General features: G+C 37.0%; 1 protein-coding gene across 8 annotated transcripts in view; it reads right to left on the reverse strand.

Annotated features, from left to right (window-relative positions):
- The window catches only part of LOC124163250 (collagen alpha-2(IX) chain), a 1,172,095-nt gene that overhangs the window by 36,194 nt on the left and 1,112,167 nt on the right, over nucleotides 1-23,734 (reverse strand). For 6 of the 8 annotated variants that reach the window (XM_046540014.1, XM_046540017.1, XM_046540012.1 and 3 more), the window contains exons 7-8: nucleotides 21,794-21,823; nucleotides 943-1,039 (exon numbers count right to left, since the gene is read on the reverse strand). In XM_046540014.1, the coding sequence (XP_046395970.1) occupies nucleotides 943-1,039; nucleotides 21,794-21,823 (127 nt within the window). The remainder of the gene's footprint in view (nucleotides 1-942; nucleotides 1,040-21,793; nucleotides 21,824-23,734) is intronic. The other 2 variants (XM_046540018.1, XM_046540020.1) reach the window with 1 other exon arrangement.

Raw genomic sequence — 23,734 nt, forward strand, 5'->3', positions numbered from 1 at the left:
TTTGCTCTGTTACTAAATGATTTAAGAATTAAGTTTGGTAAAACTCAAACCAAAATATGCAAGAACATGAAAGAATAAATAAAGTCAGGTTGAGACCATTATCGTCCTCTGGGGTGAAAAATTAACTTTTGCCTTCTAGTTTTGATTTCTCAATTTAATAAAAATGGCGAAGTCACTAGCTTGAAAAAATATGAGCAGAGTATTTTACTTACAGTCATGGTTTAAGAGGATTATGAACAATTTGCTAGTCAATAGCAACATGCTTTCTCCAAGGATGAAATTTTCTCATGAAAGAATCATTCGGCTCAGCCGGAATGTCCCAACTGCCGGTTTGGTTTTGTACCAATCACGCGTGTAACTGGAAGCATAGTACCTGACCTTCAGTTAGGAGAAGCGGATTCGAATCTCGGCTGAGAAAAATGATTCTTTCGTTCAGTGCATAATTTCGAAAATTGTACGTACCGGATCGCATACCCACACATTTAATCAACGCATTATTTACAAATATAACCCATCTCCCCTGAAAACTTACGATAATTTTTAATTACAAAAAATTTTAAACGATCAGACAGATCGTATAAAATTTTTCTTCATCCATTCACTTGAATAAACAGTCTTCAGCCGAGCTTCAATTAGGGTAGGAATTAGAACCGTTTCCTGACAACCACATCGCACTGGATGTGATGCATTTTTGGAGTTCACCCGTTGCCATTGCCGGCGCCGGGCCGATTCATAGTACCGAATTTTTCCTCAGAGGCGTTTCGGCCGAAATTAAGCACTGCTTTCACGATAAATTCCACCCTGGGTGTAATTTACTTTTCAACTGCAGGCGTCACTGCGTTCATTGCCGCTTGTTACTTGCAGTGCTTTGGAATTGACATTCCTCTGCAAGGAGTGAATAGTAGCCTCTGGTTACTCTATTCATGCAAGAGGAGAGCTCACCTTCAGAGTTGGGTGGCGGAGGCGGGAACGGAGGCATTAAGGGACCACCGCTACCCTCAAATCCAGAGCCCGAACTGTCGTCTGCATCGTCTCCAACCTGTGAAAGAAATGATATGTGTTAGGAGGACATGAGCAGACATGGGGCGTCGTATAGCCCAATATAAGGCGAAATTAATGACTAGAAGCATAGGCGGATTTGTGGGTTGGGGGGGCGGGCAGGGATGCCGACTTAGAAAAAATATTGGGGGGGCTCAAACCGGGGATCTTACCCCGAGAAAAGTTATTAGTATTGAGTTTTAAGTTTTTTAAGCATTTTAGAAGAGTTATATGATCAACATTAGAACCCTGATAACTCGATTCTCGATATCTGGACGCTTTGGGGAAAATCGACAAGCCTGACACATTTTTTCCTCACACCCATAACGAATTTTTGAGGGGGCTCGGGCCCCCTCAGGTCCCATAGAGCCGGCGCCACTGGGGGGGGGGGGGGGGGAACAGGGTACGTGCCCCTCCCAGACGATCAAAAAATGGGCAATACGGTTAACATTATGTCCGTTTCGTTTTGTGTACTGCGGATCCTCAATAATTTAATTTCATATTAATAGCTTTAAAAATAAAGGGATTATTTTGTTCAGCAATTGTTTTATGTTTTTTGTTAACCTCAAATATGAGAAGACGTTTGCCTATCAGGCCCTAGTGCCCCCCTTCCCAGAAAAATTCCTGGATCCGCCCTTGGCTAAAAGACCTCTACTTTGTTCCAAGAGCATAGGAATAGCATATTATTCATATTTCGCTCGCTCGCTCCTTCTTTGGCTGGGATTTTCAGCCCAGATTTTATGCTGCTGTTTCGGTGCGTATTGCACCACCATTTCAGCTTTGGTGAGCGTGTCCATGGCACGAGAAAAGCATTTTGAAAAGTAATAATTTTGAAAAGCATTGGAAATAAAAATAACTTGATAAGGGTGTAAGGGACCTGGGCAAGAGTGAGAAGGGTAAGAGTGTAAACCTTTCCAGTGTAAGTGAAGGAGAAATTGAAGTAAAGGCTGCTAGTGAGCGCGTACATTGTACACTAAATTGGGAAAAATAAAACTAAAATACACGGAAAGAAGTCCTTAAATATCAATCCAAACTAGCACTTGAAATAAGTTACTAACATGCTTTACATAGCCTACGTTTGGCCACATACATAGCCGGTGTGTGGCCAAATAACGGTCCACGGCCGAAAAATATTCTAACTTAATAATAATGTTGAAATATCCTACCAATTCCTTTTGATACTTCGCTAAAATTTCAAAGTTAATATTTTTCATATCTGAGAAATTTTATCTTACCATTATGATAAACATTAAAGATCAGATCATGATAAAATTTCGTCAACAACATGAAATTATATCACAACTAAGGTCTCCGCGGTGATGGTTTGATCCATAGAAGATACTTCCCTCGGAAAATCAGTGAAGCTTTAGGAAGTAAAAAAACACCTGTGTAAGAAGCTAATACTTGAAAATCAACTTTAAGATAACGAAATGGATCGTCATCTTTACTTATACATGTTTAACTGATAACAAATATGTAATATAGTTTTAGTTTCCTCAGAATGAGTAAAAATATCAGTTGTACCTGATCAACTATTGCGTTTTCTTCTACCTAACTATTTGTGCCTATGTAAGCACCTCCTGACGAGGTAGTGGATCAGGAGAACTTATATAGTAAACATTTATAACATTTATATGAAATCTAATGATACACTAAACCTTGTTATATTGTAAAATTTACATCGTATTGTTATTTGGTTAATGAATACCTAGGGATAAGAGTGCATAACTAAAATGATTTTTCATAGGTTACACGTGTGTGCATTAACATTGATGCATCATATACCGCATCATGTATACGTAATTTAAAATGAACTTTTTTCCAATAAATAACTTCATTTATTAAAAGAAAAGATTGGTGAGAATTTCAACAGTGAGGACGGATATATCCTTCAAAGCGCCTGGAAAAGACTCATCCAAGACACAGCCAATCAGAGAGCAGCACCCAGCCAGCCTAAGATATATAAGCAAGGCAGACACCATATGCTGATGCCTTCGATCTGAAGGCGCTGTTAGCTAGCGAAGGCCAGAGCCCTCTGGATTGCCAATAGTACACTACATACCTACATTACCCCATGAGGGAGTATTGTAAAGACCTGTCACCCAGAGGACTCTGACGAAGGTGCGATAGCCAGCGAAACTGTTGTCCACAAGCCAACTGACGCGGAAGATAACCCGAGAAAATTCAGAGATTAACACGAAGTTATTTGAAAAACATGAATAATTTTCACGTGGAAGAGGTATTGATTTTAGAATTAATTTTGTTATCTTCTACGAAATACTTTTTATTTATCCAACTCGTTTCATCGCTACTCGTAATAATCGGGGATTTAATCTAAATCACTAACGATGCCCTAAAGCGGAGAAACGAGAAGGATAAATAATGAAAATACTGTTGATGAATACAAAGTTAATTCTAAATTGAAATTTTTTTTTACTTTTACAAAGTGAAGCCTAAAGCTGTTGGTAATATGGGAGAGGTGTTTACCAAATGATAGAACCGATGCAAGCTTTTAATAATAAAGTAATGAAATGACTGTGTTAACCTTATCGGTACTATTTTCAAAGCAAACACGAAAAGATGATAATACGAGCAGTAACAATATCAGATTCAATGACCGTGCTGCATTATATATAATTGAAGATAAAATGAGCTCTTAAATTGCAAATGAGGCAACATTTAATGTAGAGCGACCGCATGATGTTGCTTTAATTTCATCTGCTAAACCTCAAGTTTTAACATCTCCAATTTATGCAAAACTCTTTGAGAATTTACGCCGAAAATTTTACCACCCTGGAGAATATAAAAAAAAAAATACCTGCGCCCGTTAAAAGCATGCTTTTCAAATGCCTGACAAATCAGTCTCTCAACATTTAATAAGTTTTAACCAATCACTCTATATCAAAGTGTTTTGTATTCGTCCTCAAAACGTTAAAAATTCAACGACTTAATTTTATATGCGAAAACACCAACTTTTTGTAAGCCTAGAATAAAATATGATTGATAAATTTTATTTATGGCCGGTTCTTGGGGCAAAAAGACATTAATGTGAACTATAATGAAGAGAATCAAAGATTTTTTAGAGTATCGTTTCAAGGGAAAGTAGTGTAGCTTCATCAACGTTCAAGTTTCTAAGGAAACCTTAGGAGACATAGAGAATTTTAATCCTATACCATATCTACTCTATTTTGTCTACCACACAATGTGATAAAACAAATGAGCACATTATGTGACGAAAAAATTACTGCGCGTTTGAACATAAGTATCATGAGTAGAGATGCGTGAAAATCGCAAATGCGATAAATGCGATATAATTGCGATGTGCGCAAATAAATGCGACATAGATGCGATGACTTGACTTTTATGATATTTTTACGCACATTTGTCTTTTCGACGGGGAAATTAGTACATTTTGTGCCGAGCGCAATGCTCCGCCGTCACTCACCGCTTAAAGCATGTGAGAGATTGGCCAGCTGCTACATAGTTGGCTGGGACTCTACGTGGCCGCGAACTACAAGTGGGCGCGGGCAAGCTACACCTCCGCCACTACATGTCGTATTCCTTAATTTATAATTTTTTCTACAACATAATTATTAAAAATATTCTGTATTTTGTCATATAACTGTGTCTCACTACATTTTATCGTCATCTACCTCATTATGAAAATAAAGATAGATGCAACAAAATGCGATAAACTGTTATTGAAAGTGCGATAAAATAAAAATGAAAGTGCGATTTTCACGTATCTCTTCATGGCAGGGGTGCCGACTTACAAAAAATATTGGGGGGGCCCAAACCGGGGATCTTGCCCCGGGAAATTTTATAAGTAAGTAGTGAGTTCTAAGTTTTTTTAAGCATTTTAGAAGAGTCATATGATCAACATTAGAACCCTGATAACTCGAATCTCGATATCTGGACACTCCGGGGAAAATAGACAAGCCTGACACATTTTTTTCTCACACCTATAACGAATTTTTGAGGGGGCTCGGGCCCCCTCAGGCCCCATGGATTCGGCGCCACTGAATCATGAGTAATGTATATCAAAGAGATTTATGCATTTTAATCAAGTTTTCATCTTATAACAACATGCTCAGGTTAGCGGATTCACAATTACGTTCGTTTCGATTGTGACATTAATGAATATCTGACTGGAAAACTCATAAGCGGCTAATCGACGCAGAATATTTCCAAGGATTCGTATGTGATCCTGGATCGAGGCTATATTCTCACTCACCTCGGCTTTAGTTCCGGGTGAGCTCTACCATAGTCTATCCTATCCAACAATCGGGTTGACCCACATAAATAGTGAAAAATCCCTCAGCTTGAAAACAATTCAATTTACATTTGTTAGGATCTTTGGTCTATTCGGTATTTTCTATTACTAACTCGTAGTTTTATTTGCATGCAAGCATGCTCGTGTCTCTGAGGCTTTGGGGGGTATAGATCCCTCCTAAAGCCTCAGAAAAATAATAAAGTTATTTAAAGCTATCGTCTAGTTTTGAAACTGCATCTGCTTCAAGTTAAATTTTTAGTGCCAAAATGATGTGCAATATATCCAGATATGTCATTTTTCAAAAATTTTCCCTTTGCCTGGGGAGGCCATCCCATCCCCCTCAAAGCGGTGTGCTGAAACGGTGCGTGAAACGGCTGGTGTCCTAACACCCCCTGCCACACGCCTTTTAGGCGGCTTGCGGGGTATTATATATAGATGTAGATGTAGATGAAAGCATATTCCTAGTTACGCCACTGTCAGTGTCCTTAGCTAGTTTCGGGTCTCACCGTTTGTCGTTATCCTGTGTGCTTGGTCTGCGTCCGACAATCGGGCGCGTTCCTGACTAATGCTAGGATTAGAGCTGCAAAGCACTGCTGCATGCCTGGTATGGAATCATCCCGTGCCACAAAACCTGGTGGTGGCTTGCACAGTGCATCGTAGATGTGGATGTAGATATCTACCGCAAGTAGGCAACAATTTAAGGTACCAATAAATAAAAACGCTTTAACTTCTTAAAATCCATTTGCGTCGACAATAAAAATTCAGCCAAAGAGCTTATTGTATTAAAAAAAGAAAAATATTTGGATATCGATGCTCCTCGCCCGCCTTATTCAGGTGTTGATAACAGTGTGCTATGTCGCACTTCGGCGACGGGAGATGAGCCAAACCCAGAATCAATCAATACACATCACGGCAAACCTTCAATTAAGGGAAAAGAGCTAACTGCCGAGCAAGATATCTCATTCAGTCTGAATGGACAATCAAAAGTCATTTTACGCCCTTGCTTTCATCACTTATGCCTAACCCTTTCTCTAAAGGGTAAGCGTCAAGGTTATCGCAGTTTTTTTAAAAATATTTTTAACTCGGCGGATCAAAAGGAATAGAGGAAACGATAAAAAAATCCGATTTCCGTCACTTTCCTCTGTGTCGCCGCTTTCAGTATCGCTCTTCAGTCCGGGAAATATGCGAATGAGATTGAATGGGGTCGTGAAAAGGCCATTTACCCTGGCAACGATGGCGAGTCCCATTCGACGGACCTAGCAGATTCCGAGAGAGCCCAACGATGGGAAGGGGGAGAGGTGATCGCAAAAATGTGGCGCACTCCAGTGATTCCATTGGGAACTGAAAGCGCGTCGTCTTTCCAAAAGGAGACGACTATTTTGCCTGCACGACACAAGAGGATTTTTTTTATTATTTTCACTAGCGTCGATGCCGGCATATTTCCTTGCGCATATCGTCGCGTGGGAGTTCCGATTTAGCTTTCCGTTGGACGTTTCGCTCGGTAGAATTTCCGTCGACATTAACACGCGTGAAAGCGAAATAAAAGAGAAAGGAGGAAAATACATGAATATACCTGAATTGACTACATTATATTTCCGGCCTTCGAACGACCAACGAGTACACGATAATTTTATGCGTGTTTACACATGGAGAATTTAGATGATTTACGTCATTTGACGAGCGAAATTTTGAATCGAGAAAAAAGGCCATTTGAATTTAAAATGCAATATTATAAAGATAATAAAAAATCGTAAGAATTTTTTAAAATTCACAAATGATTGTTATAAAATGCATAAGACTAGCATGAAGTCAGTGTTCCAAAACCAATTTTATTCGTAATGTTAAAATTATTCCAATTTTTTGACCTTTTTCACCCATCTCTATTCCTCACATATAGAACAAGGTATTAAATTTGGAATCCACGATTGAATCGAATGAAAAGACCATTGGAACCTGTTAAATCGGAGTCCATTCCATTTTATAGCGATGAAATATGGGAGCAAAAATACACCCAATTTCTTTCTTGTGACTGTAAAATCTGGACGTTCATTGCTATCCTAAAGCCATTGCAGCTGAAATCACTTATATACATTCCATATACATGCATTCATTTTTATATGGCTCAAAGGTAGACTACGAGATTAAAATGCTAAATGTAATTAAATTTCAAATGTAAGTTGCAGCATCGCAGGAAACGACGAAAACGATAAAGAGCAAGTACCTATGCAAAAGGCTCACAAATGAAAAGTGTGAAGAAAAAGTAATTTATGTTTTCAATTACAGGGAGAATAGCGTAAAATAAGGAAATTCGGCTGGCCTCGGTGACGGCGGGGTAAAGGTCTTCGCCAGCTAGACTGAAAGTCCAGGGTTCAATTCCCACTTGGGTTGTTTGTCCCTATCCAGGGCATGATTTTTTGTATACGTTTAATTATATATGATATAACGCTTTGAATAGAAAGAATAATAATCAATAAATAAAAAATCGTAAGCTTAATTGTTAAATTTTATGGGAATCCCGATGCAAAGACCAAGAAACGATATTTTCGGTAATGTCACAATTAATAAATAAATAAATTAAAGGGAAAAAATAATTGCTGCAAGCAAAGTGATTCATTGCGACCCTGATTTTAAGCTTTTTACAGCACATTCATTGCTTAATACTTTCAGCATATCCTGAAGATGCAGAAAACAGTGATACCTTGGCCTAAATTTATCTTATATGAGAAAGAGTGGCTATTTAATTGATTAGGAAAGAATTTTGTATGCTCCTAGAGCAGAGGAAAGAGGATTTTCAGGAAGCTTTGGAATAATATCTAATATGAGAAATGATAATTAAAGATGTGAAAAATTTCCCAAAAATGCCAGAGATGGCAAAGTAATCAATTAAACGATAATTCCTTTTGATAATTGCGGGTAGGTACGGAATAAATTAGGTAGCACGCTGTTGCAAAATAAGTAATTTTTAAGGCTTTAGTTTAATGCACAATTTAATCTCCATTTTCATATGATATAATCTATTTTTTCTGGGTTAATTTTCTCTTTGGCATGCCTTCAAATGCATGGTATAAGTTTAAATTAATGTAATACGGAGCGAAGCAATATTTAAGACCCACGACGGTGTTCTCATCAATAAAAAATGGGGTATTTTGCCCATTTATTGCCTGAATGCAATGAAAATATTGAAAAAAATAGTTTATATACTGCAAATGCTAGTAACGATCGTTCCAGGGACTGAACAAGTCAAATCTTTAAAGCTATCCTATATTTTTATCGTAAGTCGTTAATGATGCGACTGAATTTTTACCTCCTTGCGAAGTAATGGGTTCGGTAGTAAATATGGGTTAAGTTAATAGATTTGTATCTTTCCACCTCAATTCAACTAACAATTATGCGTTAGGGTGTAATAATTCTATGAAAATTTATCTATGGGTCCATTTTCATCTTAAACTCAACACCTTGAGATCGTTTTGCCAAAAATATATTTTTGTGCGTTGCACGCACATTTAAATTTTTTCGCATTTTCGCCGGAAAAGCGTGCCTTGAATCATATAATCCCTTCTTTATTACCACCAAATTGTTGTAAACCCATGGTATATGGCTTACCTTAATGTTAAGACTTTGCATGATTCACCGAATATGTAAAAAACGAATGCATTTTGAAACTTTTCCTATTATTGCTCATTCAAATGCTCATAAGCTTTAATAAAGTTTTCTCAAATAATCCATCTCAGAATTGGCCCAAACTTTTATTTTATCATCTACACTCATCTACTTCACAATTCCAAAATTCAAATTCAGTGAAGAAATTTCCCGCGCGCCGTTCAGGCTCCTCCATTAAGGCCGTTTTACACGGTACACGGAATTGCGCATTCTGACGTACGTGCGAATGCGCAATCAAAATTGCGTCGTGTAAAGCGATGAATTGCTAGAACACATGCGAGACGGCAAAATAGCCCCTGTTCTAATTTCGTTCATGCATTCGCGCAATTCCACGCCATTTTAGAAAATAATGCAGCTCTAACCTGCGCAATTCCGTGCCTCGTGTAAAACGGCCTTTAGAAATAAATGCATTCCGTGGGATTATAATACAAGTCTGTAGGAGTGCTAGACAGTGACGCAGCGAGGGGGGGGGGTTTGGTGGATAAAACCCCCCTAGAGCTCAGAGAAATTTTTTAGTTTAATCCATTTCACTTATTTGTATCAGTATTACTTATAGAATAGTTTTAGGATTAATCAATTATCCCTAAGAAAGCCGTAAAACTCGCCATTTTGAACCATTATTCTTAAAATTTTTCTGGAGGAGGGCCTCCGCAACTCCTGCTTACCCTGGTGGGTATGCAATACCTCCACACCCGTAATTATTAGTTCCGCCTAAAACCCCCCTTAGCCTTAGTTCTTTGCTGCGCCCCTGGTGCTAGATACCTGATCCAGGCCCTAAGTAGTAATATTTCCTAGTGAGACTTAATTTTCAAGTTAACTCGGGCCATAATAGTTGAGCAAGATATTATGTATTGTTTAGCAAAGATGATATATAATTAAATTTTTTTACATAGTCATAAGTGATCCTAGTACAAAAAGTATTCCAAATTCCTTGGTCCACTAAGCGTCTTCCAGAATATTTTATCATTAATGAATTATTAAAAAACTGCTATTCTTGCTTTGTACGGTCATTTTCGTTCCCGAAGGAAGATGATCTTTCATCAGAAGAAACGTTTTTAGCCCTCGCTTTTGTATCCTTCTACGCTTGCTGCTCTTCTCGACAACTAGTTATGCAGTCGACTAACAGATGTCGCACCATGCGGGAAAAGCGGGAGACGATTCGTGCGGCCGTTTGGATGCGGAAACCAAGGAGACACATTAAAGAGGCCCGAGTCCGTCCCGCAAAAGCATTATTTATCAGCAGAGCAATCAAAATTTTCCCAATTTTTGCAACACAGTATTTTTATTGTCCAGAAATACCACAGAATAGTTTAAAAAATCGATTGATTATATATCGAATCCGAATTTCGGTCAAAAGCGGTAATAAGAGTTTACTTACGCGTGAAATTCAAATCCCTGTATTTCCAGCGTTGCGAGTGGCGGCTTCTGTCAACCCTTTCAAAATGCACGGTGGATGACGGCATATACATTGGCCGACTGGATTATTCTCTATTGTCATATCCGTCGTGAACGCAATGAGGATAAGAAATCCTGCCCGTTAGTTTAAAACTGGAACCCTTTAATCTCTGCCGAAAGGAATAATTCCTTTGACCCTCTCGCTTAATAGCCCAATCTAAGGCTGCATTCTTGGTGAAGAGGCCGATACTATTCTTAAAGAGCTTAAAGACTGGACATCAAGGAAAAGTACGTGACAATATTCGTGTTGGCAGTGACACTCCATGGTTCAGAAGCATGTTTCCTCCGGAAAAAGTGATTGCAAAAAAATAGAGGCCTTCGATACCTGGTACTGGAGTAGGATGTTTAAGATGAAAGTATGGATATGGTGAGAAACGAGGAGGTACTTAGAATAATAGGAGAAAATAAAACACTATGAATACAACAAAGAAAAACTAAGATTAGCAACGTTATGAGGCACAGCAGCCACGTGGGAAACATGATTGAAGAAAAATTGATGGAATGGTTCTCAGAAGAAGACTGAAGGACAAGTACCTAGGACAGATGAAGAAGGATACGGGGATGAAGAACCTCAGGGAGTTAAAAGAACTAGTTTGGGATAGGGAGAAATCGAGGGCTAGCAAGTGGCGTAACTATGGCGGTGGATGAGGGGATACATCCCCCAAAGCCTCAGATAAATAAAAAAATATTTAAAACTATTGTCATATACAGTTTTGACACATAATAATTGCATCTGCTTAAAGTTAAAATTTTAGTGCCAAAATGATGTGAAACGTAATTCCAGGAGTGTTATTTTTCAAAGATTTTCCAGGGGGTTGCCACCCCAGGCCCTCCCATCCCCCCAAAGCATATTCCTAGTTACGCCATTAAGGGCTACAGTATACCAATCTTAGGATTTCAGTGCTATGATCCTGTAACTGGATGCTGCACAATCAGTCGGCCAAACGAAAGGATGTGAAAGATATGGGAAGAACTACGGTGCAGCACAGGGTTGTGGTTGATTCATCAAATGGTTATACGCGCAGCTATTTTTTCCTTCTTCTTTCTATTCTTTGCAGGTGAGCAACAGATGACTTTACACCTCCCGGCAGAGGCCTGTTGAGGCAGCATGCGCGGTTGAAAGAAAGTGTTGGTGTTAGTGAAAATTAGTTATAAAATGAAGAAAATATAAATAAAGGAAACAGTGTGCTCATCTAATGACGTAAACCAAATAGTTAAGGAAATTGTCAGGGTAAATCGTATCACATAGGCATCTTCTAATCAATTTTAACGTAAAATTACCAAAAAACATTTAATGAGACCCGGTGCAAGTTATGGAGTTCCTATGTGAACCTTATCTCACAATGATCAGGAAACTGCAGAGAATTACAAATAAAGATTATGAAGAGATTATATAGCCCAAATAGATGTGATAAAGAGAAGAATACTCTAAAAATGGAAATATCATATTTGACAAGGAATGAAAAACCTCCTGAAATCTTTTTATGGGGTTGAGTAATAAATGGAAATATATAGATGATCATCTCCCCGCCTCATAATCATAATGAGAATCGTGAAACACACCGTTTAAAAATTGGTTCCTGATAAGTATAGGTAACTTACAACAGTTAGTGCATCGAATCATTTTGCAGTGGAATCATTTTATTCAAACTCCGAAACTACCTCGCTCTTATAATCATTTCTGAAAATCAATTTTGAAAAAGATATCAGTTCCCATTATCATTTCATTGTATTGAAACCAATGGTTAAAGAGTCAGCGTATATTATTAAGAATTTTCCGGAAAAAGCAAAGAAAACAAATTCATATTGCAGAAGCAATTTAAACAAAAAATAACAGCAGATAAAAGAAATCAAAATTAGTAAATTAAAATAAAAGATAAAATATTCACCTTTTTTTAAAAGGGAGTTATTATGAGAAAACTGGGAAAAGGTGAATAATGACAAAAATTGTGTGCTGCTGGAAATATAAATTCTTCGATTTGTTACGTACATAAAATGAACTCAGTACTTCTCGAATTTATTCACTTTGACAGGGCTATTAGTCTCGGAAATGAGAATTTTGAAAGATATACCTTCAGCTATTTGTTTCGATATCTTTCAACCACAGTTCTGCCACATGGCCATCAGAAATGTTATTTATGAGGTGATCAAACCGGCCACACGATGTAAAATAAATAGATTAAAATATATTTTAATGTACGTTGGCAATATAATATAATTTTATGAGTCTGCCGATATATAGATATCATATTAAAATTAAAAAGTGATTCATTTTCGACAGCGGACATGAATATTGAACTATGGGCAATCTCTGAACTGGTAAATTTCCACATCGTCCACGCATGCATACTAGAGAGATAGCGCCTTCCATATTGAAATGTGATATTGCTTTTCGAGGAATATCAAACGCAGGAAAAGATAGAATTCTCGCCTTTGACTCTAGCATCGCTGAATTTTACAGCGACATCCTTCCTTTGAGAACAGATGTGAAATAAATCTCTTGCTTTGCAACTCAGCGTTTATTGAACTTCCATTTTTCATGCGATAAATAAAGGAGCTATATCGAAAGTTATACTCGATTTGCGATCAGGTAAAAACTTTTGCTATCGTACTTATCAGTGGGAGAGATACGTCTACAGGACATGCGTTTTTGCCGGTGAAGATTCTGAGGAAAGTATTTTGACACACATCTTTAAAGATAGTGAGCTTCATGTTACATTACGTGGGTACTTGACCTGTCATAACGAACTAGCCAAATTTCGCACAATTCGCAGAGTTCTGGCCACTATTCATCGCATGATAATGATTGGTTCCATGAGAAACCCTTTTCACAAAGTAAGATGCTGAGATAAGACTTTATTTCAGCTACATTTTTCGTAAGTGTTTCGCGATAGCCTAGTTCATGACAGGAAAATGTATCATTAAAAATGAGTTACTTCATCAGTGCAACTATTGCAATAAGTCTAATAAATAATTTTAGAAATGTCGATAAATTAAGGCACTGTAGGATTTGCCACGCTAATGCCGTATTTCAAATCATGTGAAAACTGGCTATTTGAAATAAATATCTAGCAAAGACCAAAATCAGTCGCACAATCGAATTATGGCAGACACAAGCATACAATGCAAATCGCACACAATTCATATTAAATTCCTGAAACATTTCTTGATCTAGTTTGTTCACTCCACGAAGTTAGTAACCCCATTTAAGTAAAAGCACATCATAAGAAATTAACAGTATCTGTGCAATTATTGTCGGTAAGAAATAATTATTTATATATGATTCTGTTTCCTTGAAATACTCCAAAAGACAAGGTTTTGAAGTTCAGACAGAACAGCCGAGGATAATCAAGTTTCTATACCACTCCTTTACTAAGGTAAGATATTTTATCACGGTTTCATTCCAATTGAAAATCACGTTTCAAAAGAACCAGTGACGTGATCAATACTCGGCCATTTTATGAGAAGTCGAAAGGTTTTGCAGAAGAAAACGTTACCCCAAAATTAGAGACCATTTTTCATAACGAATGTTTCGGGTATTCACGCTCGCCTAAGCCATTGCGATAACCTTATGAGATAAGAAAAGGGTTCTCTGAGCAGTTGAAATGCATTCAGAATAGAAAAATGTCCTATTTTCACATGTGACACAAAATAAAACATGGCGATATATATTACAACTCTTCACGGTCAAGAGTCCCGTGGAGTTGCAGTAAAAACTCGTCTTGATACCTGAAGGAGGAAATAAAGTCAGGAGAAAAATTCATGCCGGGACGTTTGCAGCAGTCTAAAGAGTCACACGATGTCAGAACGGCTCCGCTTGTCATAAATCCGACTCTAACGCTTTGCTAAGTCGTAGGTAACGAGATCTGTCCGTCTTACGTGACTTTTTAACTAACTCACCCATTCTGAGTTCCTCCTCATCTCTTGTTCACTTGGCAACCAAAACGGAAAATGTAAATAGCGCACACGAGGAACCGAGATTTGGGAGTTTGAAAGGAGACCGCGGGAGTTTCGGACACAAAAGACCCAGAGGGGCTCTAAAGGGTCTAGGGTCAAGAGTTCAATAGGGACGCCTTTGGTGGTAGGGGAGGCGGAGGGTAGAAGGAAGAATTTTTTTAACCTCCCTAAGCTGTACTTCGGTTTATTTTTTTTAAGGTTTCCCAGGAAGGGATGGTCAGGGACAATTTTAACATCCTTGGGCCAGGATTTCATAAGAGGACGAAAGGGACTATTTCGCTGGGGAGGGGTCAGCATGAAAGTTCCAAAAGTGCTCCCAGTATGTCACAGGGGTTCCTGGGGAATGAATATTTGCCACATCACGGTTACAATATGTTTGGTCTTAACAAATTTTCTTACCAGAAAAATAACGTGGTCAACAAGTACAGGGCGCCCCCAGTGATATAAATCTTTTGATTTAAGTAACTCTGTATCCCAAGTTCACGACCAATCAGGGCGCCCCCAGGTATTATAACAAATCTAGTAATTTAACTAACACTGTATCGTGAGTTACCAACCAATTAGAGCCGACCTACGACACGAAAGCTCCGACATATGACGGTCTATTTCAATGAACCGACACTTCTAACCTGAAGACGCCAGCACGACTTACTCTGTATCCTGAGTCCCCGACCAATCAGAGCCGACCTACGACATGCAAGATCCCATTTAAGACGACCAATTTCAGAGAAGGATGGCTGACGATCGCCCGAAAGCCGTCACCAATGTGGAGACACGCTACGGAAACCTCAGATCCCATTTAAAAATCTTGTAACTGAAAACACTTCTGTTCGCATCCTAGAAATTTAAATGGTATTAAGGAGTATTTATAGAACAAAGCATCAATATACCGGGGGTTTCAAAATTAATAGCGAGGTTATAATATTGATAAAACTTAACTTTCAGCTAAAAAGATACATGAAATGAAATTGTACGCAGGCACCGTGATGACTTTATGACTTTATATCACTTCAATGCTGTAACTGAAGCAAAAATATATCAATACAATGGAAATAGAGGCATTGTTCGAAACGGGCGGAAAAAGTGTTTACTTCGATTAAAATACATGTATTCACCAACAAATCTGAATGTTATTACAAGCCGAAATTTTGATCGATGATCAAAATTTTGGTATCATAACCATAACCCGATAAAAAATCAATTCTCATGCAAAAAACACATTTCCCAACACTGAGCTAACAAATAAAAAAAGAAATGGAAAACAAGTCAGAATTCTTTACAGAGTAAGTTTGTAGGTAGTTAGGTAATTGCATTTTGCTTGGCTGTATATTGATTGTAGTTGAATATCAGTAAAAAATGCAAATAGCTGTATTTTCTTCATTAAAAAAACATTGGGAAATCTGGCGAAAAAATGAAAAAAAAACTAGTTCTTTTTCTCGAAGGCGGACGCATCCCTATGTATGAATAATTAATTATCTTCGCCTTCCGGCATGTTTCATAGCTAAGTAAGCATTGAAAGCTTTATGATGGACCTGCTTTTCCTGGGAATAATAATTATCTTTCCATAGGAAAACAATAATTTGCATCTTAAAATGAAAATATATGGTAGCTTTTTGATAAACATTTGAATACAATTAAAAGAATGAACTTCTCGGTAACGCATGAAAAAACATTATTACTGTTTCTTATTATTTTATCTCTTACACATGTTATCGAATTTCAAGGATTATTTTTTACCACAGTTGCTTTTATATCTATTCAAGTGAGAATATTGATAGTAAAAAAGATTTGGGGAGCAGAAATCTCAGGAAAAATGGGAGCTAAATATTTTCGCTTAAGGCGATTAAAAAGAGAACGGCGAAATATAATGATCACGAAATAAGCGAAGCTTATGACTGCATATCACCGGAATAAAAACAAAAACTATTATCTTTAAGCTTATAAATACGCAAATTCACCGCTAACTTAATGCCCCCTCAATCATTTATCTAAAATTGTAGGATATTAGAGAGCATGAATCGGATATTAAATTCATAATTTTCTGGTGAGTTTCTTCTTTCCAAATGTATATCGCAAACAGTTCATGAATTCTGGAACACATAAATCGTACTGTTGTAAGGCTTGAATAGGAAAATATTCCCTTTTCACCGCCTAACCTCTTCAGTCCTGGGACGTATCCACATATTTCTGGTTAATTAGCGATGTCTGTGAATCCTGCTTCTTTGCTTCTTTATGATGATGTCACCTTTCCGTATTCACATAACTAGTTGCTATAATGACATTTAACTTTGTCAAGCGGTGAAAAAATTCAAACCTCGATGTATTGTTTTCAAAATATGCCAGGACCGAGGAGGTTAAATTTAACGCAAAACAACAAACTCTAAACTAAATATGTAAACTACAAACTATAACTAAAGGATAGTAGTTTCATGGGAAGTAAATTAACACTTACAGGAGTTAACACAATTATACGAAACACAGTAATTTTAAAACTAGAAAAAAAATTCAACGATTAAGAGGCGAGTTCACAGAGTCACGAAGGAATAAAAATGCATATGTGTAAGTATATATAGAATATATTAAAGAAATTTGGAAAATCAAGTTGGCTAAATAATTTCAAGTAATCAAAAGACGTCATACAGCAAGCAAGAGCATGATAAATGACAGTTCAAACCTCAGCAACAAGTATATTCAATTCTACCCATTCTAACATCTTATATCAACAACTAATTATTGAAAAAACGAACTGCCAAATTCATCAAGCATTAGAGAGGCCTCTCAATTAGACTGTCTCTGACAGTTAAAATAAATATGAAAATATAGCTTAAACAGATTCACTGCATCATCCCGGGAAATTTTCTGTTATCGACTGTTCCTTCAGTTGGAGAGACTACATAATGACAGGTCTCTCATTCAGCACTGGGAAATGATTGATGCCCCGCCTGACAATTGCCCTTACGTAGGCGTATATAGATTCAGTGGCTAAATTCCCTCTCATTTGACTCCAAGGCTAATCCGATGGAAATGACTCCCAAAAGATCTCCACCCACGTATCATTTGAAAAAAGAACATACCTTTCGCCCATCAAGATATTTAAAATCTAGGTACATAAAAAAACAGAGCGACCATCACGCGATCATTAAAAAGTGATAACTGAGAAACTCTAAAAGAAATGAAGACACCGCGTTGATTGATCCACGAAAGTATTTTATTTTTCGTCGATTTATTCACTGATTATATTTTTTATTTACCTGATTCATAAAAAATACCGCGAGACACCGGAGTAAATTAAAGAAAGAATTCTAAATAAATTCACCATCCCTAGAAAAGAAGTGAAACTCAATTCTCCAATTTTTTCATTTTTTATCTCTCGTCATTGATCAAGGAAGGTAAAAAGATTTGATTAGAAAGAAAAATGACTTGTTAAAGCAATTCGTGTTCCAAATAAATTATGCGCATACATATTCGGTGACTAAAAAGTCAAATAACTCTCGAATTTAAATTATTTACGACGTTTTCCAACGCCAAGAAAACGTACTTAATGTTTTGCTATAATTGTGTCACCTTTTTCAAGGCTGCATATGGAAGAATCAATCACGTATATCATAGCACTGTTGACCTAGTGTAAATATTGAACCTTTTGCAATTGGAAGTCGGAAAAAATTTCATAATGGAAGTTTAAAACAGTCACAAATTTATTCTTCCTGACACCAACTGAGATGTTTACCATTGTATCCTCTTTCCCAAACGCTTCTTGAATTGACATGCTTTTTATTTGGTATTCCCTGTAACTATCTCTTTAATTTTTCCTCGATCTAATTCGAGTACTTTGTAACTGTTCAATACTGCGATGAACATCCTTCATAGTGCGAGCGACGATTCAATGAAATCTGAATTTGAAGCGGAAGGTATGTATTAAACAAAGTATAGATTTTCCTTTTCTAACCAACACGGATTTACTCTGGTGGATGGTAACACAAAGGATTGGTTCTTGCAAAATTACTGATTGAAATACCGAATATATGAAGTGATCGTTTAATAACAATTATCAAAAAATATCTTTTCTATCACGACCCTAACCGTCTTAATTCTCCAACCTTTGTCAGCGGACCATAGCCAGCTTTCTAACTGAGGTTAGCGCTGACTTTAGTCTCCAACACAAAAGAAATCATCATATGGGCAAACCACAGAAAAACGATCGCGGTGGAGGCATTGTGATTAGACCTACATACAAGAGGCCATCATTACAAAAAGGTTCAATATTTGTATTGACACAACTATGATGCATGTCATTGGCTTTTCCATATGCGACCCTAAAAAAAGATGACATAACCCATTGAATCATAGCAGAAAATTAAGTAAGTTTCCTTAGCGGTAGAAGACGTTATAAATAATTAAAGTCAAAGATTCTTTGCTTATTAGCTGCCGAATAGGAGTATGCAAAATATATTTGAAACGCTTGGTGTTTTAACGACCATATACCCACATCCAATTTTTTTTAGAGCATATCGCACTATTAGGTCCCAAAAAGCACGCGAGACACCGCTGAAATGGTACAAGACGAGATTCAGTGGGACAATGGAAAAGTTTGAAGTATCAACAACGCCCAAGGTACCCAAATTTTGAAAGTGCAGGTCTTGAATGACAGCACTGAGAGGAGACCTACTCATTTGAAATCCTGCGCAGGAGCTCAGTAGATGGTATAATGGATCTAAACAGAGTCAGGAACTTCGTTGGCCCGAAAACTCACAGGAGGAAACGCCAGGAAGTGGGCATATCACCTGAGGGAGGGGGAGGGCAGTCATCTAGTTGCATAGGCGAGAGGAATGCAACACTAACTCCACCTGTGGAAGCCAAAGGAAACATCGGGACGTACTCTGCTCGTGTCCAACGTTTTCGTTGCGGTTTATTCAAGTCAGGATGATGATAGTTCGCATACAAACATGTGACGAAAGTTTATGACACATTGTACCCTCTGTGGCACACTATTCAAATTTCTTCATATGTTAACAGTTCTATCACCATCATTAGTCAACAAACCTAAGATTGGTTTGACGCAGCTCTCCATTCCGCTCTCCTATGCGCTAGTCTTTCCATAGTGACGTATTTCTTTGTTTTTACATCCTTTATAAACTGTCCTATGCAACTCGTCGCGGATGGGAAGAAGACCCTTTTTCTCTTCCGCCTCTCCTTCTACTATTGTTTTCACGAGGCCACCTCATGAGGATGTCTCATAATGTGGCCAACTAAGTCTTCTTCTTGAGGTTTTTAGAAGACTTGTCTTTTCTACTAACCTCCTTTGCACTTCCTCATCACTTACTCGGTCCATCCATTTTATCTTCATCATTCTTCGGTAGCACCACATTTCGAATGCTTCCACTCCTGTCTTCTCTGCTACTTTCAACGCCCAAGCCTCGCTTCCATAGAGAAATATGCTCCATTTACTTCAGTCGAAGAAATTTATATAGAAATTATTTTTTCTACTATTTTTACAAGTTCGGGTACAATTTTTTTCAGGTAAAAACGTAATAGTTTTTTTTTTCTTGTTCTCGTTAGAGAAAGATTTACACGAGTATGGAACACTTCTATACTCGAAAAAATATTTATATATTATAGCTGTGAAAAAATCATTACGATTTTTCCTGGAAAAAATTGGACCCAAACATGTAAAATTAGTAGAAAAAATAATTTCTATATAAAGTCCTTCCAATGAACTAAGGTACTTTTTATACCTTTGCGAAGAAAACTTGAGCAAAGAGAGAGTTACATGACATACGCAATTTTATTTGATGAAAAAAATCAAACGTTATAACTTTGATGCTTGTTATGCAATTTGTTTAAAGCTTAAAGAAGAAGATTATTTCCCTTGAAAGCGCTCGTGTGTAATATTAAGTTGAGTACCCATGAGCTGGTGCAGGGTCAAGTATAGAGTAAGATTTGTCAATTTAAAAGTAATAGAATATATTATCAGCAATATAACAAAACCATACTATACCATTTTCAAAAAGTTTTTTGGCATTATTAACGCCCAATTGATTTCTTTGAAACATGTGTAAGGGATGAGCAACGATAAAGCTTTTATGGATAGTTAAATACGTCTCAGGTCTTCGATTTTTGGAGAGATTGAAGCAAATGCCGTATATAGATGTGTTATTCCATTCTTCTATTGTAAGTCTTGCAAGGTTTTTGCAGAGTTATTTAAAATACACGCACTGAGCTGAAAACATTACAGACGCCACTTATTTAAAGATATTCTGCACACAAAACGAACTAGAGTTAATGCTATCCACAATTATTAGAAGAAAACGTGAAGTGGTCCGTAATGAAAGTAGAATCAAACAGACGAAACAACAAACAGAATGCGATTATTCAGAGAAAGAGAGCGAGGGAGATAAGCAAATTCAATTAACTGCTGATAAATAGTGAGAGAAATATTGCGAACAAATAGCTCCGATAATCCACGACTATTTATTCAGCGTCTAATTCCGCAGCACGCCGAATTAATTCATCGCGTGTGGGATGGATGTTTCAGTGGGTTTGCTATTTTGATAAACTGCCGTTGAACGGAATTTTACAGGCTCGATACATCAACAAATCCACACGAAAGTACAAAGTTCGACGGCCAAATCGTTAATGGACCGTAATACAGTTACTTAAGCGAATATGATGGACTTATCAACACGGGTCATACAGGAACAGAATATATCATGACATAAGAATCGTGGAGGCGAGTTGAAGAATGGAGAAAAATGGAGCGATACATTCATAAAAAACTGATAAAGACAACTATGATGGGATATTAATAAATAAAAGGGATCGTTCACTCAGATAATATAGACCAATTTATGAAAATAATTCGGTAGATGAAAAGGAAAGGTAAGTTACGACGACAAACAATCTTTCTATTCAGTCATTCTCTCTTAATGCCGAAAAAAAAATAACGCATAAGTTGCCTCCTCCTCTTCATGAATCGTTGACGCTATAGGAGTTTATGTGGGCACCACCACCAACATGCACCACCATCCATGAAATTCACTGAAATCATAACGTCCATGAAATTTTTGAGAACGATATCGAGCCAAATACGTTATTGAATTTATCTAGGACAGTGCGAAGTACTGACACCTTGAGTGAAACTGACAATGTGCATAAAATTATGAATGTAGTTCGCCAGGCACAAGAAGTTATTGCCATTGAAGTATTTCAAAATGAAATTTTCTTTTTTCAAAGATCCTTCCAACCCATTTCCTTGAATTACTTCAAAATTAAGAATCAAACTAGATACCAAAATATATGTATATATGTAGTATAAGTAATACTGGCATCGTGTTAGAACGTTAGCAGTAACATGTGCACCACACGTCGAAATTAGTACGTGCATTGGTTAGTTTAAAAAAGTGTTATACTCACATCATAGTCTTCGTCATCTCCATAAGGGACCTGAGGGAGAACAAAATAAAGAAATAATAAAAAAATAATCAAGAGAACAAAGAAAAATTATGATAAAAATCATTACAATATTAATGATGACGGTAAAAATGTCATCCTCAACAAATAAATAAAGTAATTATCGATAATGAAACATTAACAAAGCCCGTAAACGAAACAAATGACACCATTTGGATAAATTAAATATAATGAAATAAAATGCTGATGTTAAAATGAAAGAAAACACAGGAATAAGAAGGATATCTTGAAGGTCGTTATCCTCGAGGAAAATGCATGATAACTTCGCAAAAACTTTACTCATCCACTCAAAGTGTTCCACTTAAAACTGATGTGAGGAATATTGAAACGAAGTTCAACTTTTTCTTCCGAATCGGTCGGCCCAGCAATCCGACAAGAAACGCAAACGTCTACCAATCGATCATTTTTGGACTGACAATTATTTTTTCCATCCATACTGATTGTGAGTGAATAATAATGAGACAATGATTGATACCAAGTTCGCGACTTATGCAGCCTGGAAGCTATAAAAAAAGGGCTTGGCTTAGTGGCAAATCTAATCCACTCGTTCGAGCATAAAAGCTTCACTTTAAATTATAACGAAATCTGCTACTATGGGTCTGGAATAATAATATACCACTGATTACATTCACGATAAAACAGTGAACAGGCTGTCAGAAGAATACGGTCTGCAGTTTATTGCCGAATGATTCCTTGAATTATTTACTTCAGAGAGAGAGGCATTTATATTCTTATTAATTAAGGTTTTTATTTATTTATTAAGGTAAGGCAGTTAATTGCCGAATGATTCCTTGAATTATTTAGAGTACTTCAGAGAGAGGCACTTATATTTTTATTTATTAAGGCTTTATCCTTAGGAAAATAAAAACGTGACTATTAAATAGAGATTTAAATAGTTGATGTGTTTTATTTGATATCCGAGCAAATAAATCTTAAGGAAGGAAAAAAATCAATCAATGAAATATATGCTGAAAATTTAAAATAAATTGCAACATGTGTTCCAACAGTTCTGGACTCGGAACAAACAGATCACTCCCGTGAACATTTCGCTCAGTGTATCAAGTCGATAGTGGTTTAAATTGGAGGTAAGTTAACTCAAGAGTAAACCAATCATGCGTGATAAGCATACTATCTGAGCTGGAGGTAGCGAGTTTCTTAATGCATTTTAACATTTCTTGTCATGTATTGGCCATAACTATTTCTTATAGGTAGCCGTAATTCTTTCCACAAGGATTGAGTATTTGCCACGAGGGACTTCATTCAGCCACTTAGCACTTCAGAATGTTTGATCTTGATCTCTGCCTAAGTCCCTATAATCAAGTATAAAAATTGCAAAAATGATTAATAACTCCAATTTTTTCTTCAATTTAAAAATGATTCAATCACAAGATAAAAAACTGTGATTTCACGAGTCAATTGTAACTTCAATGTTTCTTTAAATTAAAAATGATTAAATTACAACTAAAAACACTGTGAATTTATGAGTTATCCACCAATATAATTGTTCTTTTTTCGCTGTCTTTCTTCAAAATACGTGCCAAACTCTACACGTGGAAGCCATAGTTTCCAACATTTTATTAATGCAAAGCTACCTACACGAAAGCAATTACTGGCTTTAGTGTAGGTAGCTTCGAGTTTCACCAATTATATTTTTAAATCTCCTCGATTCTTTCAAATCAATGAAAAAAATATCCTCTCCGATGAAACACTACAGTTTACAAGTTTCCCGTAATCAGGAAATGAGTCCATCGCGGCGTAATCGATTACAGCGCTTCACGTGAGTTTTCGACGACCGAGAAAAAAATTTCATTCCACCTCAAATACACCGCTTTCCTAGGTGTGATACGCTATTTTTCCCTCCGGGATTAATCTCTTAGTTTCCTT

This window comes from Ischnura elegans, chromosome 8 (assembly GCF_921293095.1).
Source record: "Ischnura elegans chromosome 8, ioIscEleg1.1, whole genome shotgun sequence".
NCBI lineage: Eukaryota > Metazoa > Arthropoda > Insecta > Odonata > Coenagrionidae > Ischnura > Ischnura elegans.